The 22,316-nt window shown below is 44.5% G+C and overlaps 1 protein-coding gene across 2 annotated transcripts in view; it reads right to left on the reverse strand.

Moving 5' to 3' along the window:
• Window positions 1-12,433: 12,433 nt before the first annotated feature.
• Window positions 12,434-22,316, reverse strand: part of CACNA1G (calcium voltage-gated channel subunit alpha1 G) — a 1,194,479-nt gene continuing 1,184,596 nt past the window's right edge. For both annotated transcript variants that reach the window (XM_069200048.1, XM_069200049.1), the window contains 2 exons: window positions 16,934-17,103; window positions 12,434-13,520 (listed from right to left, as the gene is read on the reverse strand). In XM_069200048.1, the coding sequence (XP_069056149.1) occupies window positions 12,648-13,520; window positions 16,934-17,103 (1,043 nt within the window). In that variant the 3' untranslated portion in view covers window positions 12,434-12,647. The remainder of the gene's footprint in view (window positions 13,521-16,933; window positions 17,104-22,316) is intronic.

Below are 22,316 nucleotides of genomic sequence, written 5' to 3' on the forward strand. Positions count from 1 at the left end.
GTCCCCAAAATAATTCCCAGGGGAATAATAGTAACCAGTCCCAGTCTGATCCTAAGAAGAAAGGGTTCTGTGGTCACAAGACATGGAGGTGGGTTCCCCAGTGTGCAGATTTCTCGAAGTATGGCCACTCTAAGGGCAACTCCAAATGTCCAAAGGGGGCACAGCCCCTCACTAGTGGGCAGACACCTGGGTTGGCTTGTGTAGCATTCGGGGAGGAGGTAGTCCAAGGTGTGCTTTGGGGAACCAACAGAAGTAACCCTAGTGTCCCTGGACAATGCAGAGATGGTGCCAAAAGCCCACATGCCTGCCAATACTTCTAAGTATAGGCAGTGGGTTACCATTAATGGGCAACAGGTGGAGGCTCTGTGTGACATAGGAGCCAGCATGACTACTGTCATGGGTCAGCTGGTGTCAGCAAAGTAGGTCCACCCAAACACATTCCACAAAGTCATAGTCGCCGACAATTGCGAGAGCCATCTTCCGTTGACTCTGGTTCCCTCTGAGGTGGGGGGGGTCTCTGGGACTCTGAAAGTAGCTGTGAGTCCTGTCATGCCTGTAGATTGTTAGGCAAGGACATAGAGCACACTACCTGGAGGGAGGTAGAGCTCAGGTCTCACTTGGAGATGATGGGATTGCCTGAGTGGGTCTGTATGACCACACAGTATATGGCTGCCCCGGAGGGGAGTCAAGGGCATCTGGAGCCTAGAAGAATGGCCCAGACAGCTGGCAAGGAGAGAGGCAAGGGGTGTGGGAAACCGGTCCCAGAATTCCCCACAGTGTAGGTTGACGGGGTCCCTGAGTAGGAGGCCCCTGAGCCAACCGGGGAGGACTTTGCTCCCCTAGGTGACCTACCTGAGCTTGCTGGCTGGCAAGATGAGGGTGGGCCCACCAGAGAGGAATGCTGCAAAGTGCAGAAAGAGTGTCCCTCTCTTGAGGGCTTGAGGTGACAGGCCTCAGCCCATGCAGTAGGTAAAGCCTCTGAGGATCACCTGATTTACTGGGAGAATGATCTCCTGTATAGTGAGCCTAAGGCCCCTGGTACTGAGGCAGCACATGTGCTGGTAGTCCCCCAGTGTCACCGGGCCTTCCTACTGGGGTTGACGCATGACATACCCCTGGCAGGACATTAGAGCAAAATAAGACCTTTGCCAGGCCTGTCAACCACTTCTATTGGCCCCAAATGAAGACAGCCTCAGTTACATTTTACAGGTCCTGCCCCATCTGCCAGGCCAGTGGGGAGTCAGGGAAAAGGCTGTAAGCTCCCCGATCCCACTTCCCATCATTGGCACCCACTTTGAAAGGGTGGGCATCAATGTTATTAGTCCATTGGAACCCAAGACAATCCTGGGTAGCACGTTCATCCTGGTATTAGTGGACCATTCCACATGCTACCCAGAGGCAATTCCTCTGAGGATGGTGACTGCACCCATGGTGCCCAGAGCTTTGATGGGGATCTTTACCCATGTGTGGTTCCCCAAGGAAATAGTGTCTGACAGAGGCATCTTCTCTGTTCGCCTTAACAAGATTACCTTCTTGAAATCTTCACATAACCCGCTATTTTAAGCCAAGAGGTTGACAGGTCTGCATTGCAAATAAAAAGATGCCTTCTGCAAGACTTTTTGGGCCACGCTCCATAGTTTAGTAAAATATACTACACATTTTCATGATATTGGCACAATGGCACACAACCTTAGACTCTTGCTTATAACCCCAGTGTGAGATAAATCTCTTCCAACTGGGACATCCCTGCAGTCTACATTATTCAACAATGTGCAATGCCTCGAAATCTGCAGGTAAGTTCTGGAAATAAACTTCCACACCTTATAAATGTCCTCATCTATAGCATCGTACCATAACTATTTAATATAGGCACATGCCTAGATATCCAATTGTGGATGATATATTGTCAACAGAAGTGACTTTACACAGATACTTTGCAACAGGCCACCGCCTACTTTGGAACACACTTCTCCAACCCACATCAGGTGTTCTCAGTCTTTACTTTGTTAACATGGTGTACTAATCACACACCTAACTTTAGTGATTTTCACCATGCAACTTGCAACATGCATACACACACATACCCCAATGCCTGCACTATTTCCATGTTATGTACCCATATATACACACTCAGTAATTCTATGCTGTATATGACTACGGTGTGATGTCAGCAATGATGAAATTTGAGATCTCATCAGACATATCATCAATGTCATTGTTCGACTTGGCCCTTTTTGCAGGGTTCATCCCCAATCTTTTTGCCTCCTTCCTCCTATTTATTCTGACCTGTTTTTGTTAGCTTTAGGACTCTGGGCACTGTACCACTGCTAACCAGTGCTAAAGTGCATATGTTCTCTGTGTAAATTGTATTTTGATTGGCTTTTCATGTTCCGCATATTTGATTTACTAGTAAGTCCCTAGTAAAGTGCACTAGAGGTACCTAGGTACTGTAAATTAAATGCTACTAGTGGGCCTGCAGCACTGGTTGTGCCACCCACATAAGGAACCCTGTAAACATGTCTCAGACCTGCCACTGCAGTGTCTGTGTGTGCAGTTTTAAACTGCCAATTCCACTTAGCAAGTGTACCCACTTGTCAGGCCTAAACCTTCACTTTTTATATATGCAAGGCACCACTAAGGTATGCCTTAGGTAGCCCCATGGGCAGGGTGCATTGTATGTTAAAGGTTAAACAGAAAGCAAGGTGCACTGTTCCTGGAACATGTAGGAAGGGAAACCTATTGGTTAGGAGCAAGAGCCCTCACACATCCGTTAGGATGTCATGCTTCATCATTGGGGTGCTCCTCGTCAGACCGGCGCTGCAATGTCTGACGGGCTCCCTGTAAGGGGGCTCTTTGCTGGAGATCTTTTAAAGTAACTGCTGTGGTAGAAAATGGAAAATGAGTACCTACTGGCAGACTAATGGCAGGAGAGGAGAATTAAAATTGGTTCAGTACCCCGTCAGGAATGACTGTTTACTAATCAACAAAGGGTACGGACCAAGATTAAAAGCAGTAATGAGAAAGTGATAAATTGAGAGATAATGCTCAACGCTTTCAAAAGGAGAGGAGCAGACACTATCACTGGACCTCTAAAGACTGGTCAACATGTTTCGCGTCTGGCGGTCATGACTGATCAGGTGACGCTTCTTCAGGACCATTAATGATTAGAAACTTCTCCTGTATCAAAAATCAAGGGGGGAATCTCCCTGTCAAAATCTGTTTTAATACAATAAGTCAAACAATTTGTCAGTACTTACATTGAAGCGTACTGTCCAAAAGGTCACTAAACAATCAGGTCGCCCATCCCCAGCAGTAGGAAGGGCTCCATGGGAGGTGTAAGCCTAGGATTGTCACTATTATGGTAGTGGCAGTCCGATTATCAGCACCTACCCCGGCTTCTCCTCCCGAACGTATGTTAAAGGTTAGATATGTACTGATGTGTTTTACCTGTCCTGACAGTGAAATACTGCCAAATTTGGGTTTCACTGTTGCACGGCATATCTCTCTTATAGGTTAACATGGGGCTGCCTTTTAACATTCTTATGTGCAGTTTCCCTTTTGGAGCAGATAGAAAGGTTGAGTTTAGGGTCTATCTTTCAGTAATGTTTGTTTTCAGATTGTGCGTTTGAAAATGCCACTTTTAGAAAGTAGGCATTTTCTTGCTTAAACCATTTTGTGTCTGTTTGTAGATTCCCTGTCTGGGTCAGTTTGACTGCTGGGCTGTTTGCACCTCTCTCTAGACAGTGACACAAAGGGAGGCTGGGGTGTAGCCTGCATTTCCTGATGAGCCATCTATGCTGGGAGGGAGAGGAGGAGTGGTCTCTTACACCTGAAAGGGATGTACCTGCCCTCACACAATGGTGTGTGTGTATGAGGCCTGGCCTGGGCAAGGTAGGATCCTGAAAACAACAGAGACTTCTCTTTGAAGTAGGCCTACTTCAAAGGCAGAAAGGGGTATAAGAAGAGCCCCCAAAACCTGTGAAAATTAGATAACTTCTGGAATCAAGAGGAACCTCTGCCAGGGGGAAGAGATGAGGAGAAGTGCTGCCCCTGCCTGTGACTGTACTTTGTTGGGCTATCCTGCAGTTGCTGCTTCTCCCTGTGGAAGGGGACAAAAACTGGACAAAGACTGGACTTTGTTGTGCATTCCTGCTTGAGAAGAACCTCCAAGGGCTTGAACTGAGCTTGCCTCCTGTTGTTAAAGTCTCAGGGCCATCAAAGACTTCCCCTGCCAGAACCTGAACTCTCTGCTGAGACTCCTGCCCTGCCAAGTTGTGCCCTATCCAGTTTCTGGGCCCTTGAAAGGTGAAGTGGCAGACAAGAACTGAAAATCCATGCACAGACCGACATGCAGGGAAAGTTTTGATGCACCTTTCGTGACGCGGCTGATAAACAACGTCCCGCCGGCTTCGTGGCTGAAATCAATGCTCCACCTACATCGCAGCTGGAAGATCGACGCAACGTGGCTGGGGAAACGACGCGCAACACCAGCTACCAGAGGCTGATAATGATGCAAACCCCACGGAGCATGGTTTTGTGATACCATGTGACCGGATTTTCGATGCAACATCGCTGGGCACGGAAAATCAACGCACAGCCTGCCCTGACCCGAGGTGCCCATCCGGATCGACGCATCACTCTCTTGAGGGAGAGAAGAAACGGCGCATGCTGACCCGACTGGAGGAGGAATGACGCACGGTCTTGCTTGCCAGTGAGAAATCGATGCGTCCCTGGCCTTTTTCGATGAACACTCGCCTGTGAGGCTTTATTTTGACGCTACCCAGGTACTTTTGTGAAATGAGAGCATTCTCACTGTTTTCTAAGGATGAAGACTCTTTTTCTTTTGAAAATTCATAACTTGACGGATGTAAGTTGGATTTTTGTTGTTTTGGTCTTGTTTTGTTTGGATAAATATTCCCTATTTTTATGTGTTGTGTAATTTTGTAGTGTTTTCATTGACTTACTGTGTGTTGTTACAAATACTTCACACATTGCTTATGAAGTTAAGCCTTCCTGCTAGTGCCAAGCTATCAAGGGGGTAAGCGGAGGTTAACCAAGGGTGATTTTCCTTTACCCTGACTAGAATGAGGGTCCTTGCTTGGACAGGGGTTAACCTGACTGCCAACCAAAGACCCCATTTCTAACAGAAATGAATGATGTAACGTGAAGTCAACAGTAGTGCATGGCTGGGGTGCAATTTATGGTTAGCAGAGTAAAATATAACTTTTTTGTTTCATTGTTTTTTTTAATGTCATTTCAACACCTAACTTTAACGTAACTTTAACCATTGTTTATATATATATATATATATATATATATATACACACACATATATATATATATACACACACACACACACACACAAACAACCCTCAAACTATATATGACTACCTCACCACTCTACTCCTATCCCTTTACCTTTCTTTACCTCAAACCCACCTATCTCCATATTACTTTCCAACCTCTCCCTATGTTCCCTTCTCCTTCTCCTTAACTCTCTACCCCTTGCTCGCCATCCAAATCACTCTAAAACCCTAGCTATCTCACTAAACCCTCTTTCTCTACCTCAACCTTCCTAGTTATACCTATGTTCCTACTTCACTTATCTTGCTACCTTATCTTTACCTCCCTTCTTCTACTTCATCGCTCTCGCTGTGCCACTTTATCTTTATGGCCTACTCCTATCCACTGATCCCTCCCATTTCTCTTACTTAGCACAGCTCTAGGTCATTGTCTAGTAGGGATTTCAGAATTTTTTGCAGGCCCGGATGAAGCACCTTGTTTTAAAATCAATATATGTTGCACCATGGGCCTCAGGAATCATGATTCTTTTGGCAACCTGCACTTTCCCCTTGTGAACGGCCTGCTGTCTAACTAGAAAAGTATATATGTATGGAGAATTGAGGAAAACATGATAAGATTTCACTCAATGAACAGTGAAAATCCTCCGCAGTACTTTGACTTTTACAGTTGCAGCAAGAGGTGGTAATGGGTATTTATTTGTGGTTGTAAATATCTGGCAGTTAAAACTACAGTTTCAAGTGCTCTGTGTGTATATCTTATTTTGATAGAAGATACTGGCCCTGTACACATTCACCAAATCACTTTTATTGTGTGTTTCCACAGTGGGAGAAAGAACCTGGTTAGACATTGAGCACTATGTAAAATGTTGTTGCACAGACAAAAAGAAATGGCTTTACCAATATTTGTTAGAGGATTCTGTTTTTTTAAATATTTGTCTATCTCGTGTGTCTTAAAATAATTGACACTAAGCACACATAATAAGAGAAATAATGTGCTTCATAAACCTAGATAAGGCCTAATAGTATTGGTTTGGTTCCTGTGAGATTTGAGAACATGGACTGCGTAATCTAAGGTTCTCCCTCAGGGGATTTCTATTAATAATCATAAGCACTGAATATTCCCACCCATGTGTATGGATCTCAGAGCACTTCATTACAATACATCAGTAAGGCCCGGACTAGCACTTAAGTTATTAATGCCTATAAATAAGGCTATATTGACCAATTGCTTTAATTTGTGTTTAAAAAAGGTTTAATATATAATTAAATTAAGAGGAACAAATTGCGAAGAGCAACAAAATGGGGCATTTCATTACATGCTTCATCAACAACTTTGGTGATTTTGTAAACTCTTCATCAACATGTAGCATCAAGATCCCTTCTACCCTACGGGTTTATTAGAACCAGCCATGGAACTGTTCCTCATGCCAGCTGCAGCCAAATCAGCTCCACCTAGGCTTTAGAAAAAATATATAAGCCTACAGAACAGGACTTGGTATTCCCACAGTCAGATCCTCCCCCTGATTCAGTGGTTATCTGAGCTGCAAAGAGAGTACTTCCTACTATTCCTCTGTCCTCTGTTCCACCAGACACAGGGGAGTAAGAAACTGGATTCAGTGGGGGTAAGGTGGGGGAACAGCTGCCACTACCAAGAAAGCTGCAAGTGCATCTGCCCTGCTAGGCAGGTATGACAGAGCCTTGTGGGACTCCTTGCAGCAGTTTGTTGAAGACCTCCCTGGAGACCTCAGATAGGACTTCCTCAAATGGTCTTGACCCAGGTAATTAGTGCTGCTGCTGATTCATCTTTATTGGCAGCCCATGGCAACTGTCATGGTTTGGCCCATAGATGACATCCTTGGTTACCTCTGATAATCCTCAAGCAAGAATCTCAACAGAGGATACTTTACCTTCTTTTCTCTGTCAACATGTCATATGGATGACAAAATGGCTCGGATGAAGTCAGAGAAGGAGATCTGCAAATGCTGAGATCAGAAGAGAACATGCTTCCGCAGAAGCATGTGGTGGAGCTCATTCCTCCCACCCAACTAGGCACAGGAATTTATTCCCTTTATTTTTTGGTGAAAAAGAAAGGTCCCAAAACCAAATTCAGACCCATACTAGATCTGAAGGTTGCAAACAGAAGGATACTGAGAGGAAAGTTCAGAATGCTAGCATCGCTTCAATTTTATCCTCAAACCCATCAAAGAGAGTGGCTCAGTTCCATAGATCTTCAAGATGTTTACTTTCACATTCCAAAAGCCAGAGATTTGTTATAGGTCATGATTACGACCAGTACAAAGTACTTCCCTTTTGCCTCAAATCAGTCCCCAGAACTTTTTGGAAGTGACTGGCAGTGGTCACCATACATCTCAGGAAGCTCTGGGTATTTGTCTATCCATACCTAAACGACTGGCTTATCAAGTGTCATCACAACAACAAGCACAGCTCCATTATCGAATAATGGCCACTTCCCTCAACAGATTACAACAAATCGACTTCCTCACCAGTCCAGTCTCTACATTATCTAAGAACAACCATTGGCACCTTAAAAGCAAAAGTGTATTCTTCAAAGGAGAGGCTGTTATCAATGTCAAAATGTCAATCTCTCAGGAAAGCCTCTCATCCCATGGTGAGAAAAGTGTTATCTATCCAAGGCTCAATGCCAGTCTCCACATGAGACCACTACAGGAATGTCTAGAGGACCAGAGGAGTCAATATTCAGGCAACATGGAAAGACAAGATCACACTTTCTCTCAAAGCGCTGAAATCCCTCAAATGGTGGTGCAAGTCAAAAAATATCCCTCAAGGATGCCTTTTCATCAAGATGTTTCCTCTCAGACAGTAGTGACAGATGCCTCTCTATTAGGTTGGGGAGCGCATATGGACCATCTACAGATCCTGGGACCATGGTTCTCCAATTAATTGAATTATCATATCAACCTTCTTGTGTCGTCTGTTCAGTTTACACTCTTCTTGGGCACACATATTTTAGCTTAGTCCTGTGCCCTTTCACCTACATATGTGCTCTGATTTGATTTATTCAGTTTTATTCATTTTTAGTTAGCCTGCTTTCAGCTGGGATGTTTTTATTTTTTAATCAGTTGTAACTCTGTGATTCTGTGAAAGCATTGTCATTATAATTCAGTGCACGACATTTCACCATTTACCTCGGTCCAAGGCTGACAAGAACACTGCATGATAATCCAGCTAGTAATTGTCATCACAAGAGTAAGTAAACAGTCCAAAACTTAGGCACTTGCCCACATCAAGCCTTTTCACTGAACGGAAATATGTTTCCTATAAGAAGAAACTGTACAGGTCAAAGGACAACAGGGAGGTAATTCCGTCCGGAATTCCATCTACGCTGCATGCCATTTTATTGCTGAACTCAGCCATGTCTCTGCAACTAACCCAGGAGATGGAGGGCAGACCCCTATCTTCCAGCTGATGGGTGTGGGTGCTTCTCTCAGGGACTAAGTACAGACAGGTTGGGCTATCAGCGCTACGCTCTTGCTTAGGAGTTAAGAAGAATTCATCTATGTATGTTTTACCAATATGTTGGGACTGTTTATTTTCCTGTCGCTGGTCACTACCATTCCAATCCTGTTATGTCTCATTGCCCTAAAAATTGCAGCTCAGATATTTTATTGTAGATTGCAGTCTTTTCAATAAATGTATTGAAAACCATCCTGTATCTCTTTCTTTGGCCTATGTGTGTGTATGAGACCCTTGGCTAATGAGAGACAGGGGTGGGACTTGTCAACCACAACTTCCCCTGAGAAGCCACAGAGTGCCATGTTTCACGCTGCCACAAATCACCTTTTCTTTCAGATTTTGGTGAGGTGCTAGCTAAACGTTGGGCCGACAGCTGCCAAGACAGTGTGGGATTGACTCAGTCACCCACAAATGTGGTGCTGCTGCCCAGAATCCAGCAGTTGCGTTCCAATAACAGGAGTCCTACGACACTTGAGCTATGAGCTGTTTGCCTAGTGTTGAAGTCTTTCTACCACCCATCAGGGCAAAATCTCTTCAAGTTCAGACAGAAAACACAACAACAGTGTACTGTATGAACAGCCAAGGGGAACATGGTCCAGAGCCTTGTCAGGGAAAGCCCAAACAATATGGAATTAGTTGCTAGCTGCAGACCTGAGAATCAAGGCAACCTATCTTCCAGGGATACAGAATCTTCAAGTGGACTCCCTAACCAGGATTCTTCAAGAAAATCATGCGTGGGTTCTACACAGCAGTGCTATTCAAAATAACATCGGCATGTTGTGTTTTCATGCATGAGGTGTTTTCCTCACATAGATGTATTTGCAACCGCAAAAAAAAAAAAGAAAATAAATCCCCACACTTTGCCATGAGGTATTTCCGACCAGGGACATTGTGGAATGCCCATGGAATGACTAGTCTGGTAAATTCTTCTACTCTTATCCCGCTGGTTCCCCTAATTCCATCATTAATCATCAAACTGTTTTACTTGAAAGCCAGAATGATTTTGATAGCTCCAGAGAGGCACCAACAATGGTAGTTCAAAGACCTTCTCCACATGTTGGGGCATCCACTCATGAAGCTGCCATACAGACCGGACCTTCTCATGAAGTTCAGAGGTCAGATGGTTCATCTCAATCTCTCCTCTTTGAGTTTGGCAGCATGGCTCCTCAACTTGTAAAATATTGACATTTAAATCTACTGCAAGAATACTCAAGGAGGCTCTGTGCCCTTCAGCACTTTCAACTTATTTTTTTTTAAATGGAAGAGATTCTGTATCTGTATCATACCAAGAAAAAGCTATTTTTCCATATCTTATTTATCTGATTAAATCTTGCTTACACTTATCTTTTATTAAAGTCCATTTGGCAGTGATTACTGACTATAGAAAATGCCCTTCGCAAACCTTTTATTTTAAAGCCCCTGTTATTCAAGACTTCTTAGAGGGTTTGAAGAAAGTTTCCCTCCAATACACCATTTCTCAACTCCTTGGGAATCGAACATAGAAATCTCACATCTCATGCAGTCTCCTTTTAAACTCATCCATAAAACCTCAATACAACACCTTTCTTGGAAGTCTGCTTTCCTAGTGACTATAATGTCAGCACATAGGGTTTGTGAGATTCAAGCTTTATGCTTTCGCCATATATAGTGTTCCATAGATGTAAGGTGGTTATGAGGACTCATCTGAAATTCTTTCCCAAAGTTGTTATGGATTTTCATATTAACCAGTCATATACTTTGCCTACTTTCTTTCAGCATCCTTCCACTCCAGCTGAAAGAGCCCTCCATACTTTAGTTGTTTGGTGAGTCTTAAAATGTTATCTAGTCAAAACAAAAAATATGCACCAGTTTAATCAATTGTTTGTAAACTATGGCCCTGTTCGTACAGGTTTAGCCACATCTAAGCAATCTATATTCAGGTAGATAGTGTCCTGCATTTTGTTATGCAACCAGAAAGCAAATAAAGTTCTGTCCACTAAGCCCAAAGCTAATTCCGCTAGAGAGAAAGCTGCACCAGCATCTTTAATGAGGAATATTCCCATTGCTGGAATATGCACAGCAGCTGTGTGGAGATCACTTCACACTTTTACCAAACACTATTGCTTGGACTCAGATGTGAGAACAGATGCTCAAGTAGGACAGGCTTCTCTGAGGGATGTTTTTGCTTAATTTTTTCTATGGGTTGTCTCTTTTCTTTTATACCCCAGTTTGTAGGGATGGGCTTGCTACTCCATTCAGTGCTTATGGTTATCACTGGAAATCCTCTGTGAGAGAAGGAATGTTTTTTTTTCCTGTAGTCTGTTCTCTCTCAGGCGCATCTCCATTGAAATGAGAAGCAACCCTCCCTCCTCCCTGGTGGAAGAAACTGAGACGATTAATAGCCAATCTGTTTCCCTAAGTAATAATACTGCTGGCTTGGTAAAAAAGAACTGAAGTAATTGCCACACACTGGGAATGATAGGATACTGGTGGGCTATGGGACCTTAAAGGCAAAGAATCTGTTTTCATAACTGCAGAGTTGCAGCCTGAAAGTCTACATTGTCTTCTTCATCATTTTCCTTTAAAAATGGTGTGTGAATGAGATTTGTAAGGACAAATAGCGCAGTTCAGCTTATTTTTCCTGTTTTAAAAAAATTATATATCAAACTCTTTTAACTACAAATTAAAGCAGTTATCCAACATAGCCTCATTTACAGGCTGCAACACATTAATAACTTACATTTAGGGCCTCATTTATGAAAAGTTAGCACAGCCTTTGCATAATTTTTTGATGCAAAAGCGGCATAAACTTCCAAAATAATTATATTTTGTAATTTTACACCACTTTTCGCAAAGGTGGCGCTAACTTTTCATAAATCAGGCCATAAATATCTTACGGGCCTTACTGAAGAATGGCGAGCATCTACACTTAAGAAGAGATATTGTAAAGAAGTGCTCTGGGATCCCCGCATGTGGGAGGGACAATTCAGTGCTTATTATTTCAATGGCGATTCCCCTGTGAGAGAACTAGGTTTACAAAGTCCAATTTTACTTTTGTTAAGACACCATTTCGTTTGCCCTGCTAACATATTATTGCCTTTATCAAGTACCAGTGTATCCCCAACACCCCCATTTCTTCATTTTAGATGTTTGGTGAGTTCAACATATTGATGATCATATTCTCATAAAGTACACACGAGAATGTACTGCCACTGATAAGCCAATCTCGGCAATACTTTCATGTGGTGTCAGGACAGGCGATAGCTAAATATTTGTCAAGGAGGCTCTACTGTTTGCGAACAACCGGCAAAGAAAGGCTAAGCGGTCAAATTCACATTTTTACACATTATACTTTGCTATTGCAAAATGTAGTGCTTTTTTAAAATAATGCTGGTAGTCACCTACCATTTCTTGCATAGTTATTTTTTAACCCGTGCGTTTTTCACATGTTACAACGGTCTCAAATCTTTGTAAACACAGTGTACTCTTGGCAAGAAATAAACAAACAGTTTCATGCTGTGTTCTGACTTCCAAGATGTAACCTTCTCCCGTTCTGCTTGTATCTCAAATTTACCATATTCCAGAAACATCCTCAGAATCGTTGTATTAAAGAATAATAAACACGCCTTTATTCACAAAATGTACTACATCCTGCATTTCTAGAACCTGTTCATTTAATTAAATATAAAATACATATTATGTCTGCACAATGTATTGCTGTTATCCAAGCTGAACATAGGCTTAGAGTTTGACCACGTATTTCGCTAGCTGGCTCTGTAACCACTCTTTGGATAGTTTATGCAGTGCCATTCTGAAGTCTGGATATCTATGTCTTAGAAGAAAGAAAAAGTTTGGCAACAATGAAAAAAATCAGTGCTCCATCTCAGTCTGATCAAAGGAAAAGTTAGCAAGTGTTAAGTCCTTCTTTGGGGTGGGTAAAGCTGGCACAGGGGTATTGTCTGGAAGTAACGGATCTCCAGTGTCTACAGAATCTTTAGACTCGCACGATAGAGCTCGCCTCCTTAAGCAGATGTCTGGACCAGCGGGAGAAAGGCAACGATGTGTCCTAGATAACAAGCTTGGTTCATTCGGTGGCTCTATTGATATGCAAGGAGGGCTATGTTTTTTCTTCTGCCGGGATGCTTGCAAGTTATTCATTTCACTTAAAACCTGACTTATGAAGCCAGAAGTACTGGAGATGAACTGATGCTGAGGGCTGCTTTCCATGGAGCAAATTTCTATTGAATGTCTCCTTGGGTCATCCAACCAAGAAGCTGGTTTTTTTAGCAGACCTTGTGCATCAACGCTATAGAACTTCTTAAGGTCCTTCAAAGTGACGTTGTTATCACTCCCCAGATTCCTTTTGGATGTGAGGGGAGGTCCTGCTGAGCAGACATTCGATGTCCTACATGGGCTTAGCCCCAACTGCTCCTTGCAATTGTTTATTTCATCTAATTCTTGATCTGCAGGGTCTGACTGCATTTCTTTTAAGCGGTTGAGACTCACACAAGAAGGTGCAGGAGGCCTAGAAATGTTGTATTGATCATGGAAAGGCCGTTGCGTATGAACACTTGATCTCCCGCTCTTTGCTGAGTCTACGGTTGGTCTCTGAGCTGAAGAAATGCATTCTTGTTGCAAAGATGTTGAGCAGTTTTGCTTGGGTGAAATCTCGCTTATTTCCCAGGAAATATTCTCTTTACTTTCTGTTCCAAAGAAATCCAGTGAATCATTTCGGATTGCAACCTATTTTAAGATGCAAACCAAAGAACAGTATTAGATGACACACAGAGACAAGTCAATCAATGAATACATGCAGTTAGTACCCTCTAAGGAAAGGCAAGATTTTCTCTAGTGAGACTGCAGCCACTGATTACTGTTGTGGACCTTCATTCTGATCTCAATAACAAAGCCCTGAAGAACGCAAATATATAAGATGTGTTTTTATGCCTATCTTAAGTGAAAATAGGGGATTACAGCAAATTGTCATAATTCCTTCCTCCAATCAGTGATATTCTTCATCAAATGTAGGCAACACCTTTCCAAGAGAAAATCCACTGCCAACATTACAACTGCTTCTATTAGTAACACTAATGAAACTTCTACTGCCGTAACTAAGAGTACGGTCACTGAACTACTAGTACCATCACTGCCACATTTAATAAAACCACTGCTATTTCTGAGAATACTAAAACTATTGAAACTATTTTCACCTACCACACCAAATTACCACTACTGTTAATATTACAGCTACTACTTCTGTGATCACTGCTTCTAATGTTTCTACAGCTGCTAGAAATACATCTGGCATTATTGTCATTGCTATTGCAACTACTATGTATCGCTACTATGTCATAACAATAAAATACACACACACTCTTTAAACCTGTTTGACTAAGTATATTTACCCATGGTTCTAATTATGTATTGTTTGTGCATATGTGTGTGTATTCATGCGTGTTTGTATGTGTGTGTATGTATGTATGTATATATATGTATATGTATGTATGTATGTGTATATGTTGTTTCTGTGCTTGGCATGTTCGTGGGTCATTGCATGGCTCCTGGGTGGGTTGTTATACTAGATATCTATGAATTCCTGCTCTCTTCTTATCACACTTATCTACCCATCATCATATGTCATGTCTCTATCAAACTATCCTCCATTCCCACTCAGACTCATCCCAAATCCTTTCTACTACTTTCATCTCCTAAATAATTCTGCCTAAGCTCATCCCTCCGCTTCCACATCTAACTCACCAAACCTCACTCTACTACCGTGACCTCCCACACAACCCTACTAAATTCTCCCTCATTTATCTCACCCTGCTACTATGCTCTCCCTAACCCTTCCACATACTCTTCCCTCCTCCATCCCCCTTTACTCATCCCAAGCCTTTGGGTTGAGTAAATGAAGGATATACTCCCAATTAACACTTCTGGATTTCTTTCCTCCTCCACCCCTCCATTACTCCAGTCAATCTAACTAACAAACTCTCATATCCGCAGCTCAAATTAACTCATATTAGAACATTGGAATGTTGGTAGCTCCATTGAAAACAATGGAGTGCTGCAGGCTTTTACTGGCCGGTAAAAGCCCGCAGCGCCAACATTCCAATGTTCGCTTTGTTCACAGCAAGAGCTGTGAACAAAGCCTCATGGAGCCCGAGGGGATTTTAATCCCCTCGGGCTCCGTGAATTTTTTTTTTTTAATAGAACATTCTGCCCTGTGTGGCAGAATGTTCTAATAGCCTTAGAACCCGCGGTAGCGGGCTCTACCGGCTATTAAAGTCCCTCTCCCTTGTTAAATGCCCTCGCCTTCGGCTCGGGCATTTAACGCGGGGAGCGGGCCTTTAATAGCCGGTAGAGCCCGCTACCGCGGGTTCTAAGGCTATAATAATACTAAAACTGTACTCATTATTTCCCAATACTAATCCATCACTAATTCTTGTTGGGTTCCAGAGCAGCATGCTACTCACCGAAAATCGCTTCAACGCCTCGTCAGGGATAGTAAGCACTATATAAATACTATTACAATACAATACAATACTATTATTACTAATACTACTTTTACAGCTACTATACCTATTTCAGCCACCAATACAACTATTTCAATCACTATTTATACCACTACTACAAATAGTATTACTACTGTTAGCACCGCTATATTACCTTGATACTAATGCTGAAACTACTCTGCTCTTACTGCCACTACTGTACTATCACCACCCCTGCTACTATTAATAATAAATGCATTTTCATTACTGATATTGATTTTATTAGGCTAATCTAACTTTCCCCAGTGCCAAAGTGCATCTTATGGTGGTAATATTTAGGGGCATAAATACAAGAGAGTGGCGCATCATAGATGATGTGCCACTTTTCTTGCACCCCCTACCAGCACCTAACGACACCATGGTTGTGTCATATTTACAATTTGGTGCAGCCATTGCGGTTGTTAGCACAATAGCATCATTTATTATGCTATTGTGGTGCTTTGCTACACTAGCACCAAACATTTTGACATTAGTGCAGCAAGTACAGGGAGGCCCATTGAATATAACGGGTGCATCATTTTAATGCCTGCTCTGAGCAGGCACTAAAAATGATGGAAGAAATGGTGCAGTGAAATGTTGTAAATTTCACTGTGCAATATTTTCGGGCCTCCCTGCACCCAAACGCCCCCTTGTATACATTTGGACAAATTTACAAGAAAATGGTGCATCACATATGATGGGCCACTTCTCTTGCACCCCCCAACAATCACCTAACGACACCATGGTTGCACGGTATTTACAATATGGCCTACATTGCAGTTGTTAGTACAATAGCATCAACATTTTTGACGCTATTGTGGTGCTTTTCTATACTAGCGTCAAAAATGTTCACACTAGTGCAGCAAAAAACAGGGAGGCCCACTGAATATAATGGGTGTGTCATTTTAACGCCTGCTCTGAGCAGGCGCTAAACATGACGTAAAATATGGTGCAGTAAAATGTTGTAAATTTCACTGCACCATTTTTTGGGCCTTCCTGTGCCGGGACACCCCCTTGCATACATTATGCCTCATGCAGCCATATTTTGGCGCAATGGTTCGCAAAGTGGCCCAGTGCAAGCATTGTGCCACTTTGTAAATATGGTGCGGCAGAAAACTCACCTTAACTTAAAAAAAATCACTTTAGGGTGACGCAAGGGGCTTGTCAATATGCCCCTTAATGTGTTGTACTCTGAGAATTGATAGAAGTATTACAAGGCGACAACTGTCACTTAAAGCAGGAAGTGCTGCTTTATAAAAAAAAAGTTACTGAAATCTAGGTCTGCCCCTTCCAATGAAATAAAAATGATGCTTCTATATGCATCTACTCCTCCATCTCACGTCTTCTTGCTGCCCACTGCGTACGGTCTCTTTACATTTGTGCTAGAAGCAGATGAGAGAGTGTTGGTAAGTGGGTGGGTGAGGGTAGAGCACTTATAACATGTCTTGAATAGGAGAGTAGATAAGAGAAAAGGCAATGAACTACTAGAAAAAATATTTATTTTAAGTGTTAGGTGTTTCACCTGCTTGGCAAACCAATTAATCAGGGTGTGAATGGAAATGAAATGAAACCTGTTGATTTGAATTGAACAGGTATATATACAAACAAAATGCTTCCACTTACCTGCCTTCGAAGCAGCCTTTGTGCAGAAGGAGAACGCAGGGGTGGCGGTATTTTGGGAATGCTGTCAGGTTCCATATTGCTGCTTAATTTAGCACAGTGAAGAGGTTCCTTTGGAACTTGCAGCAGGTGAGAGGTATCTGCGGGCTGGGACTGCACAGACGTTGTGGAGCCTGGAAATACAAGTAAGACCATCAATAGCTGAGGATAACATAAAGAATAGCAAATCAATATTAATGCATTGAAACCGATTCATGAAAATGGTAGGTTTCATAACATAATACATAAGTAATTGGGGTCTTAAAGTTCAAAGCAGCAGCGGAAAAGATAGTACATTCTAACAAAGATGCAATCAGGTGGCGCCCGTTGCAACATCCATTTTTGTTCCTCTTCCCCTGCCCCCCAGAACCTCCCTCTCCACGGATTCCCTCATTACTGCCTTGAACAAGCCCCTCATCTCTCCATAGCCCCTCTGACACATGCATAAACTTCACACGCAGCCACTCCCACTTCACATGACATGCAATTCAAAGTCCGTACGCATTATTTGTGGAAACACTTGGCCGGAGCTTTATTCACAGTCTTACAAACGCTGTTTCCTTGTGCCCAAACAGAACCAAAAACCTTGACACCAAGTCATAAATCTTACTACAGGTCATAAATCAATTGGTGATAGGTCATAAATCATTTCACAGGCCATAAATCAATCAGTGACATTGACACCTGGTCATAACTCTGTCAATCATCAATGACAATCACCATGGATGAGCTTTATGCTGCTTATTCTCTGCTTAGCACCAATGCAGGTTTGGCGTTTCCTGTTGCTGCTTGGTCCTTGAGCTGCAGCTTTACTGTCTGTACTGAGAGGAGAGGTAATGCATTAACTCGTAAATTTTAGGCCCAACTTGCTACCTTGCATAGTCTATTCGGCTCCACTGGCTGGCAGGACCCCCCAGTCTCCAGCCACACCAGGGCCGCCAACTCGCTCACTCTGAAAGCCCCCAAAAATGCCAATGTGAAAGCAGCCCTGAACAACGTGACCTCCAAAGTGTCCTTGCACACTGCCGGCAGAGCTTCTACTAGGCGAGCAAGTGTGTTGCACTCTATGGGCTTCCCCTTGTCCCCTCTGGACCCCTCTAGTTGCTTCCAGCCTTTCAATGCTGCTTTCAGATGGTGGGATGATGTTGGGTCTAGGTGGGTGTCTAACCTCGCACAGTGTGCCACTGCAGCCAGGTGTGCCTGCGCCCATGATCTGGTTTTGTTACCTTTGAATGCCTACTTGATAAAGCACTTGGCTGACTGCTCTGTGGCTTGCCTGTCATAAAACAATTGAAGCCCAGTAACTGCTGTGAAGCAGCACCTGTTGCCCATTCCACTGCTTGTAATTCGGGCAGTCGAATGTGTGACAGGGCTGTGCACGGGGCCCCTGCATTGCCCATGCCATGTGCATGGGCAGTGCAGGGGTCCCCAGGGGCCCCCCAATATCCCTTTTCCGCTAGCCTTTCCATGGCAGTGTAACCACCATGGATAGGCTGGCTGTGCCGGTGGTCGGACCTCTGCGGCTCCCCTGCAGTCATAATGTGGCAGTCTGACTGCCACCGTCGGTCTGGCTGTCTGAAGACCACCAGGCTCATTATGAGGCCCATTGTCATTGATGCATCAGATTTCTTGCGTCTGCCGAACATCCCTTAATAATGCCATGGATGCATTGTATTTACAATATAGAGCTGCATGGCGCATGTTTTCACAGATGTGTCAGAAATTCTGTTGCATCTGTTCGTGCTAAAGTGGCACATTACTGGAGCTGTGTTGTTAATCTAACACAACTCCAGCAATGCAAGGAGAGTCCCATTGGAAAAATCCCAGTGTCAATTTCACGCCTGGTCTGAACAGGTGGTAAAAATTTTACGCAGTGAAGTCGTAGAGTGACGAGGTGAAAAGTTGTAAATTTCACTGCTTCAGTTCTATGTGGCTTTTTCCATGGTAACACCTACACTGCATACATTATTTCCGGTGCAGGTATAATGTAACACAGGGCTTTACAAACTGACACATTGGGCCAAATGCATCAGTTTGTAAATATGGAGCATTGAAGTGCACTGCTAGCGCTACCGCTTTGTACAAAAACATGAACCAGTGGTGGTGCAAGGGGCTTGTAAATGAGACTCCCAGTTTTTACAGGTAGAATTCCCAATTCCATTAGGTGGGGGGAAGGGGTTTAATGCTCACATTTAGCACCTGGGCTGACCACAAATTAAATGTGAGTGAGAGGGTGTTATGGGGGAAAATACGAGCGAGGAATATAGAAAGGTGACCGATGGAAGTGGAAAATATGGCCTGGCAGGGAGAACATTCCATGTTGCTCCTTATTGTAGTAGGGAGCCAGGTCCTCAAACTAGGCCCCATTTGCAGTTGTCAGAACTCAATTAGGAATTGTAGGAAAATGGCCCTTGTTGCAGTTACCCCCCCCCCACACTGTTTGCCTTATATTGATGCTGACTTGATTTGAGAGTGTGCTTGGATCCTGCTAACCAGGCCCCAGCACCAGTGTTCTTTCCCTAAAAAGTTACCACTGTTTCCACAATTGGCATACCACTGGCATACAGATAAGTCCCTTGTAAAAGGTACCAGAGGTACGAAGGGCCCTGTGACCAGGGAAGGTCCCGAAGGGCTGCAGCATGTGTTGTGCCACCCTAAGGGACCCCTCACCTAACACATGCACACTGCCAGTGCAGATTGTGTGTTGGTGGGGAGAAAAACGCAAAGTCGACATGGCATCCCACTCAGGGTGTCATGCCCACAAAATACTGCCTGTGGCATAGGTCCCAGCAGGCCTTACAGCCCTAAGGCAAGGTGCACTATACCACAGGTGAGGGCATAGACATTTTATGTGCAGTGGGGCCATAGTAAGTATATGGTCTGGGAGTTTTTCAAAACGAACTCCACAGTTCCATAATGGCTACACTGAATACTGGGAAGTTTGGTATCAAACTTCTCAGCATAATAAACCCACACTGATGACAGTGTTGGAATTATTGAAAAACATGCACACAGAGGGCATCTTAGAAATGCTCCCTGTATTTTACCCAATCCTTCAGTGCAGGACTGACTGGTCTGTGCCAGCCTGTTACTAAGAGACGAGTTTCTGACCCTATGGGGTGAGAGCCTTTGTGCTCTCTGAGGCCAGAAACAAAGCCTGCACTGGGTGGAGGTGCTTCACACCTCCCCCTGCAGGAACTGTAACACCTCGTGGTGAGCCTCAAAGGCTCAGGCTTCATGTTACAATGCCCGAGGGCACTCCAGCTAGTGGTTATGCCCAGCCTCCGGACAAAGCCCCACATTTGGGGGCAAGTCTAGAGGGATAATTAGGAAAAACAAGGAGGAGTCACCACTTCAGCTAGGACCGCCCCTAAGGTGTCCAGAGCTGAAGTGACCCCCCTCCTTGCAGAATCCTCCATCTTGTTTTGGAGGAACAGGCCCAATAGGCATAGGAATGTGCCCGCCTTCCCAAAGGGAGTGGGCACCAGGAGGGTGTAGCCACCCTGAGGGACAGTAGCCATTGGCTACTGCCCTCTAACTCTAAAACCCCCCTAAATCTTGTATTTAAGAGCTCCTTGAACCCAGAGATTCAGATTCCTGATGACCTCAAGACTAGAAGAAGACTGCTGAGCTGAAGACCCCGCAGAGAGGAGACTACAACTGACTCGGCCCCAGCCCTACCGGCCCTTCTCCTGCTTCAAAGACCCTGCAAAAGAAAAGCGATGCGTTCTACAGGACCAGCGACCCCTCAAATGCCTCTAGGGGACTGCCTGCATCACTGAGGACCAAGAAACTCCAGTGGGCAGTGGTCCTGTCCAACAAGAAGAAAAGGCAACCATCTTTAAAGGGACTCCCACCTCACTCCAGAAACTTGAGTCCAAAACTACTCTGACCCGACGGCCCTGGCCCGTGTCCAGAGGAACCAACCAGCCAGAGAGGACCCCAGGCGATTCTGAGTAAGTGTCCACCCTGGGCTGACCTCTCCACCCCTCCACAATGACGCCTCCAGAGGGAATCCCGAGGCCCCCCTCTGACCGTGACTGCCTGGGACGAAGATATCTGATGTCTGGAGAAGCACTGCACCTGCAGCCCCCAGACTCGAGCGAAACCGACCACCGGTGCAGCAGTGACCAGCAGGCGACCCTCCTCCTTGTCCAGTAGGAGGCTTACCCGAGAAGCCCCCTGGTGCCCTGCCTGCAGCGCCTAAGTGAGCCTTGGGTCCGCCCATTGAGTTCTATTGGGAACCCGATGCCCTGTTTGCACCCTGCACCCGGCCTTGCCTGTGCCACTGAAAGTGTGTGTTTGGTGCCTACTTGGGGCCCCCAAGTGCTCCTCTAAACCTCCCCTGGTCTGCCCTCTGGCAATGCGGGTACTGACCTACAAGCAGACCGGAGTACCCCCTGTCTTCATAGGCGCCCACGTGATTTTGGCTTCTGTTTGACCTCTGCACCTAACCGGCCCTGTGTTGCTGGTGCTGGGTGTTTAGAGTTATCTTGAACCCCCAACGGTGGGCTACCTATGCCCCGGAGACTGAGGTGCTCATTCTGAGTTTGGCAGTCTTGAGACCGCCAGACTCTGGGATCCGCCAAATTCCGACCACGACCGAAACGCCATGGTAATACCGCTGACACCGCCATGCTGGAGACGGCCTCCATCCTGGCAGTCCCGGCAGTTGTAATCCGCCAGGGCAGCGCTGCAAGCGCACCACAGTGGAAAAGCTGGTGAAATAGGGGTGCCGGGGGCCCCCATGCACTGCCCTGCTGAATTACGGGCAGTGAAAGGCGTGACGGGTGCTGCTGCACCCGCTGCAATGCCACATTGGCACCGCCTCGATTCTGAACCAGCGTCAATGTTAAGGCCCTCTTCACCGCAACACTCTTTCCGCCCGCCGGCCCTGCGGTGAAGTCGTAATAGGGCCGGGGGTGTCCTGACGGCACCAGTGGTCAGGTGGCAGGTTGAGTTTGGCGTGCGGCCTCCGCCGCCTGCCAAACTGGGAATGAGCACCTGAGTCTGTAAGTTGATTACTTAACTCCAAAACTGTACTGTATTTTCCTCACCCAGTAACTGTTGAAAATTGCACTGTGTCCACTTTTAAAATAGCTTTTTGCCATTTTAAAGAAAACTGTATGTATTGTCAATTTGATTAAAAGGCCTGAACTTACCTATGCAAAGTACCTTTCATTTAACGTACTTACCTGCAAACTGAATCTAATGGTTCTAGAAATAAATTTACAAAATATATTTTTCTATATAAAAACCTATTGGTCTGGAGTTAAGTCAGTGAGTGTGTGTTTTCACTTATTGCTTGTGTGTGTACAACAAATGCTTAACACTACCCTACGATAAG

The sequence above is a fragment of the Pleurodeles waltl genome, chromosome 7, assembly GCF_031143425.1.
Source record: "Pleurodeles waltl isolate 20211129_DDA chromosome 7, aPleWal1.hap1.20221129, whole genome shotgun sequence".
In the NCBI taxonomy this organism is placed as follows: Eukaryota; Metazoa; Chordata; class Amphibia; order Caudata; family Salamandridae; genus Pleurodeles; species Pleurodeles waltl.